Here is a 7,507-nt window from a genome sequence, read left to right as displayed (position 1 = left end):
AAGTATTAACGATTTAGTAGCTTATACGTTGATTTGTCGAACAATTTACTGCCAAAAAGCACCACTTTACTTTTCAGGTGACGTCATGGCGAATTTTCAGCTATGAATGCCAAATTTAAAACTCCCATTCCTAAATTTAGTTTGTCAATCCAGTGACTGCGTGACAGGCAACGATGGAATGACGATCTCTCCTCGTTGCAATAAAAACGATTTATTTGTAGCCTATGGGCAACAAGTGAACAAAACGGCCTGTGCCGCTGCGCACGGCAAAGACCACATAACGGTACAAACAAAATCAGTTTAATCCCTTGAAAAACTGCAACACAGTCTTGCTGTTCAATCTCGCACTTAATCATAAACGTTAATTGTCTGTAGTGTATAGGACGTAGCCTATATAGGCCTAGTAATAAGCTTAGCCTACACCTGCAAGGCCTACATAAAAATATCGCTAAAAGTATGTAGCAAGGTAGCAGTTTTGTGATAAGCCTAAAAACTAGGTAGTATAAAAATAAAGAAACAGCGCTATACGATCTTGCAACACACGTTCTCCTGAACCAACCTTCTTCAAAACAATTTGCGTTGGAGACCTTTACAATTATGACGTCACACCATATAAAGGTCAACAAGTGAAGTATCGCTCCCTAGCGGAGATGAAATTTAATTTTTGTGAGAAATTCTGGTAATTTTTTCTAAGTTGATGGCGTCTGAACCGTGTTAGCCTGCATAGAGGAAAATAAAACACAATATAAAAAGGTGGTATTCTCGACGTTAACTTTACTTTTGATTTTTCTACACAAACTTGATTCTTCAGGTGTAAAAGGAAATGGAAAAAATATTTCAAAATTGCCAGGTAAAGATCTGCTTGGAAACAACAAACGCGATGGTGATGTAATATCTAGATTCTAGAAACATCCAAACAATCACAAAGTAACATAGTGTGAACAGAACGCCGGTACAATTTACTGCTGAATGAACTTAGTCTTGCAGACTCTGAAGTCTCTAACACAGGCTAGTTTGCATACAGGCGCAAATGGAATGAAGCTTTCAAATAAATGGTCAACATCGGTCATCGACGCAAAAGTCATTTTGCAATCATTCCCACATTGCAACTGCTTTGTGCGTTCTTGGAAGCGAATTTATTAGCGTTTGGCCACTGGTCGGTACACCATGAAAACCAGAAGCCCAGCTTTTGTCACTAACACCTAAACATATCCCTACACGTCGCCACTCTACTTTTGTTCCTAAACTGCAAAGCGACATCTCATCAGGCACAACTATGACACTAGGGCGCCGTCTAGCGCTAATCTTTTATCAATTGTAAACATCCAACATCCGACATTTTGAATTTTATTTTTCGGGGTTATGACAGCATAATCATAACAGTAGTAACTAATTATTACGTTGCATTACTCAAAATACGCAAACTGGTCAAGCCCATAATTAGGTGGCAGTAGCGAGTCGTTCCAGGATTTCGCACCAAGTCAGGTGACTTCCATGTTCAACAAAGCGTGACAAGCACCGACTTTCTACAAACTCAAATCGAACCAAGGTATACGTCACTATACTGAAGGGTTGAAAACATTGATTGTGACGACACAATAATAGAACTTTACGCTACGACATCCATCCGCAAAATCGGCCATAAAATATAAGATGTCTATAAAAATTCGGAGCTGTATATGCTGCTCTTTCTGGTAACGTGAGAAAAAAATAATGCTACATCACAGAAAGCAAAATAACCGTGATACTGCAGCACAATACACATGCAAAACAATGGAGCACTCATTACCTATTGTGATGTCATAATATAAAGATGCGCGATCAAGGGGTATTAGGTTAGTTAATGGTCGCGTATTAGGTCAATTAAGCGCGCTGAAGCTACTAGATGTGCCTGGCTATAGATCCGACTAAAATACTAGAATTATACAAACACTTTGGCGAGCGCGTCGGCACCCGCACTGGCGATATATGTGGCGCTGGGGTGGAAGGCCACAGAATAAATCGATTCGTCGAACTTCTTCCTGTGTGACGTCAGTTCCTGGATGCATGTTTTCGTGTCCAGGTTCCACAGCCTTATGGAGCAATCGTGACCTAACAATGGCCCATTGATTGAATGCTCGTCGCGAGTTTTGCTTATGACGTAATAACTTGGTACTTACTGCCGGACAATAGATATAGACCATTCGGGTCGACGGAGAGGCTCGTGACCGAGTCCAAGTGCGCCACCATCGAGTGCACGAGTTCACCTGCGCACGGAAGAGTTACAAGCAGGCCAGCTGAGTCATGTGCCGAGTCATACCTGAGTTGTGGTCGAAAAACTTGATATGTCTGTCGTCATGTGCGGTGATCGTCAGCGGCATGGTGGGGTGGCTCACCACGTAGTTGATGCGACCTGCGTATGACGTCATAATAATGTGATCACTGTGTCGACGAATCCCAAATACGTCATCACGTCACTTACTTCCGTCCCCTTCGGCCAACGTCGACAAAATCTTTCCGGTTTCGAGGTCAAACAGGTTCAACCTCCCGTCAGAGAGTGAGACGACACCTTGTGTTGTGTCACATTTGACAAACTCGACACAAGTTGGCGTCGCATCACCTGCACACGTGATTGGTTCATAAATTTGTGCATAAATAACCCCGAGTGTGACGTCAGAAAGCTAACTGACCTTGGATGTTGATGGTGTCCACGAGGGGGTCATTCGACATCGGATTCCACAATCGAACACTCATATCAGCGGCAGCAGAGAGCAGTCGTTGTCGTGGAGATGAGTATGACAAGGACCACACCGCGTCCGTGTGACCAATCAGAACATCGCCGGCAATAGTAGAGTCTGTGATGTTATAAATGAGTTTAATTTTTAAATGGAGATAAAATGCGAGATAAGCCAACTGTGACTACCATATGTATCGTAAGCGTCGATGGCCACGCTGGGAACCTTCCAGCAGCGTATAGAGGCGTCGAGACCACCGCTGTAGCACATCACCCCATCAGCATCCACCTCTAGACACAAGACAGGACCGCTAGGAAATAAAATGATTTTAAGTGAAGGTTTGTTGAAGGAGCGTGGAACATAACAATGGTGATGGCGAACATACATGTGTCCTCTAAAGCTGTAGATCGGCTCAACATCCAATGACTGTGTCTTCTTGCTTGGAAGTGGCTTGTTCAGGTTCCACAACTTCATTGTGTGGTCCTCTGATGCCGTGATCACCGCTGACTCGTTGGGAAGAAATCGGATCGCGCGGACTCCATCAAAGTGACTACGAAGAGTGTATTTTGGATTCCACGTCTTGCGAAATGAGTCTTTGTTTGCTGAGATCTAAAATATCGAAATTTGACTCATCCATGTTGAATGTGGGAGTTGGAGATGCAAAATGCTCTGCAACAGAGCTTCATCTCATAGACACATTGTAACACACACAACAAAATTGTCAACGTCTACACTGGGTTTTTGGAAATTCCAGTTTGGCCAACTTAAAGCACTGTACCCTGTACCCTGCAATGCTTTCTCTGCATTCTTATGCTTGAGTAATGTATAAGTTAGCTCAAAAATATTTGACAATTACTCCAACAAAAATTGCAATCAAAATTAATATTGCTACGAGCTTTACTCGGTAGATTGTGAATTAACTCTTTGAATGAAGAAAATCTTCGCACATCTCAGCAATGGCTCAACACCACTCCCGGTGATCAAACTTGTGTTTGTGCAAATTTGCAAATAAACGCATAATTTTGTTTCATTGTCATTCTAAAATTTGAAATTGTTTACCAAAACCGTTAAACAGGAGTAAGCATTGACGTTGACTTGCCCGGAGATATCACATTGACATAAAGGCCAAGCATCAAACACATAATGACAGGTTATGACTTGGCATTATCAAATCTAAACCATATATTTATGAAGTGGCCCACAATTAATTACAAAGATGGTTGAAGTCAATTGGGGTCAGGTTTGAAATATTTTCCACAATCACTCAAGATCGGACTTACTTCGTACGAGAGGGGGTCAGCCTCGTTGGCTACCGTCAGCCCAGCCAGTGCCCCGAGTCCTAGAGCATTTTCGATGGATTCGTCACCCATGTTGGTCCCACCAACCGTGAATGGAAGGCTATCTGCGTTTGCCGACAAGATGAAGTGAGTTTTCAAGCAGAATAAAGCAGAGATGCGACGACATACCTGCATCTGGGATGTGAATGTTAACGTCGTCTGCTTTGTTGACCTCAGTCCCCCTCAACGTGTCCAACATACTTTGAAGATTCTTCTTATCTGGCCCTATTGTTATGTCATAATCGGTAATTGTTTAAAAATGTCATATATCCTAGAAGTTGAGATGCAGGTACAAAATCATAATAAGCAAAGACACGTATCATATCTAAGACTCAAAATCTACTTTTCATTCCTTTTCTTTTTGTGTGTCGTTTCTCCAGACGAAATTGCTCTTTCATCGCATTTAATTTGTTCTGATCAATCGCCCAGTCCATGTCTTTTGAATCATCTGCATTTGAAAAAATGAGACAAAGTTACTCTTCATCACAGCGTAAACGCACAATCAGTAAATAATGTTGCGAAACCGACCGGTTTCTTCTGTTTCAGGGTTGAGGAAAGCGAATTCAGCGAGTGCCACCTCCGTCTCATTCATGTCATCAGAGCCGCCGACTTCATTCTGAAATTTAATCAATTTAAAAAAAATTCAAATTTTTTCTTTGAAGCACTAGAACAACGGTCACCTTCCGAGAAGGCTCTGTGATGTCATCACTCTCCATCTCAGCATCGTTATCAGCGGCTGACAAGAAGTTGAAATCTTGGAGGACATCGTGCTCCGACGGCTCCCCCTTGCCCCGGGGCGACACTGTCTCTCTCCTGACGTAAACATCATAGTATGACATCACAATCACAGCGTGATAGCAAAGAGCAGGGTATTGTTAAACAAACAGTTAACTTGTTTCTTGAGACATGATTAAACCAAGTCTGCGCATTTACGATGTGCGCCAAGGGCCATCAATAAAGTTGATATCACGCTTACTTTTGGTCGTCCTGGTCTAACAAATCTCCGTTAATTATTTTATTGTCATTATCATTGGTCTTGTTTGTGTCGTAATTGTTGCCTAGCAACGCTCGAACTCTTTGTGATCGGACATCGAGGATTGTGTCGCTGTAGCCCACCTCCTGAAGATACCTGGTGGATGGGAGACAGATGAAGAACTCAGAAGAAATAGACTAGACCAGATGACACACAGAAATCATAAAATATTTACTGTCTGAGAAGTTGTCGGCCGTGTCTCCACGACATGTTGGCGTTGTTCGTCTGGTCGCTTCCTCTCGACTCATCTATGCAAAATATAACTCGAGTCAATGAAAGAATCTTTTCACCAAAAGTTGATGAAGAAATGGATCAAAATCGCCATCACTGTGTCATGGAAGTCAATCCCGATCAAGTTGACACCAATCTCAAATTTCACATGTTTACAAACTTGGTTTATGCAGCTGAAGTGGTGCCAATTGGCATCAAATCAAAAAGAATAATTTATGTGGAAAATGAAAATTGCGACAAGTTGCAAACACATCGGTATAATTTAATCCATACACTCTGCAATGAATAAGCGCATGCTGCAACTTGATTAGTTGATATCATAGCTATATATTCATTGTTTACTCATAATTGAAAACATCTTCACACAGGTGAACGAATGGAATGGTTGTTGGCAAAAAGCGATTGTTTCACTGCGCCATAAATTTTGCTAATTTGAAACGTTGACGGATTTTCAAGAAAGATTTACCAACGAACATTTTTCATTAATTACTTAAACCTTATGCAGTGCGTCAAACTGGAAGTGAGCATCGTGCTGAGCTAGTGAGTGTTTGATTGTTTTTTACATTAAACTGCAAAAGAATATATAATTAGCTAAAAACTGACCATTCGAGTCACTTCCTCGATTGTCAACATGGAGATCAGTCCCGAACTTTAATTTGTGGACTTTGGATCTGCAAAAAAACATCGAGTCACTCGTCGATTATAGGCCAAGACTGGAATAATTGGCATTGAGAACGCCGACCAAATGTGTGAATTGTTATTACATGTCAGAGAATGCATGGAACACATTTCAAAAATATTTTACCACCAAATACTTTTCCCACGATTACGAAATGCTCCGACCACACATGGTCAGTTGCAGAAATTAAGGCAAATTAAAATAAATTAATTTTTTGCCTCTAGCAAAAAAAATAAATATTTACAATTCATAAATCCTGGTATAGATATTGCAGAAAAAATAGTTTGAATAAGAATAAGACACAGTTACTCTTATCAGAAAAGTTCGTGAAAATCATGAAATAAACCGGAAACTTGAAATCTACTCACCTTTCTTGCTTTAATGCAAATTCCAACATTTTTATCCGACGAATAAGATCCCGTTTTAAATTTTCTTGGCCCTTTCTCTCACCCTGGAGAAAGGCAATTCTCGCCTGGACACAAAAACACATTCCGGGTACATCCAATAAGTTGAATCGACAACAAGACAAACCTTTTTGAAAGAAATAAATTGTTAATTTTCTTACATGGAGCTCAGCCCTCTCCACATCCCACTGAGCTCGATCCATCTCAAATCTCGACCACTCGTGCTGGATGAAGTGCAGGATTCCCGGCATCGAGTACGCAGGTTTACAATCGGCCTATTCAGTGAAACAAATGCTTGTAAACCGTTGTTTTACGCTTTTGTTTACATCAATTATTTTGTTGCTTACCGCATCTTTTTGGCCATTTCTCCCCTCATTATCTAAATCCATATCTGGCTGCTTACAACACACCAACCACTACCACAAGCCGCCTTAAAGCATACAAAGATATGATAGGTTATGCACACTTGGGGTTAAGCATAAGCAACAAATGCATAATGACGAATAAGCCGATTGATGGTTAAACAAAAAAAAACAGGAAAGTCGATCGAACTGTTCAGTGATCTGTGCTCATAATACCCACCATAACATGTCAAGTGTTATTGTAATTGTGGTTAATGTAATTATTAACTTATGCTATAACTCAAAATCAATCTTGTCAAACTTTCCAAACTGGTCACCGCACTTATTTCATTGCATCATTTTGTTTGCTTTGTCATTTCATGTGGAGTGAAAGAGGAAAACTAATAATTACTATTAACCTGTATGGGAAGGTTTTTAGGTAAAGTGATTTATGTAAAAAATGCTGATGTTTTCATTCCGTACCAGGTTGAAGTCAGAATTAACAAAAATCCACAAGGATTGCAAGTCATTCAAAGTCTTAACTCTAACATAAATGAATGGCTGTGATGCACCAATTTCAAAAGAGTGACATCTTATAAAAATGCCATACAAGCTAATCAAACATCACCTGGTTTTGGCACAATAAAGACCAGAACTGAAAATATGTGAAACATTAGTTTGGAAAATATGTAAGAACTCATAAGTTCTGTGATAGAAGTATTCACACTATTTTAAACTTATGCCAGTGATGATATCATTCTATTCTTG

General features: G+C 40.4%; 1 protein-coding gene across 1 annotated transcript; it reads right to left on the bottom strand.

Moving 5' to 3' along the window:
• Positions 1-1,331: 1,331 nt before the first annotated feature.
• On the bottom strand, positions 1,332-7,045 carry LOC143462978 (striatin-3-like). Its single transcript, XM_076961314.1, has 18 exons — positions 6,746-7,045; positions 6,560-6,673; positions 6,363-6,466; positions 5,919-5,986; positions 5,260-5,332; positions 5,028-5,180; positions 4,732-4,864; positions 4,580-4,667; positions 4,395-4,499; positions 4,181-4,276; positions 3,995-4,116; positions 3,100-3,323; positions 2,903-3,024; positions 2,670-2,834; positions 2,462-2,599; positions 2,300-2,392; positions 2,160-2,246; positions 1,332-2,091 (listed from the first exon to the last, which is right to left on the bottom strand). Exons 1-18 carry the CDS (start codon positions 6,785-6,787, stop codon positions 1,922-1,924), a joined length of 2,097 nt encoding a protein of 698 aa, XP_076817429.1. The 5' UTR covers positions 6,788-7,045; the 3' UTR covers positions 1,332-1,921.
• Positions 7,046-7,507: the final 462 nt, after the last annotated feature.

Source organism: Clavelina lepadiformis, chromosome 6, assembly GCF_947623445.1.
Source record: "Clavelina lepadiformis chromosome 6, kaClaLepa1.1, whole genome shotgun sequence".
NCBI classification, from domain to species: domain Eukaryota; kingdom Metazoa; phylum Chordata; class Ascidiacea; order Aplousobranchia; family Clavelinidae; genus Clavelina; species Clavelina lepadiformis.
Note: the sequence above shows the minus strand (reverse complement) of the source record. Positions and strands in the feature narration are given on the sequence as shown.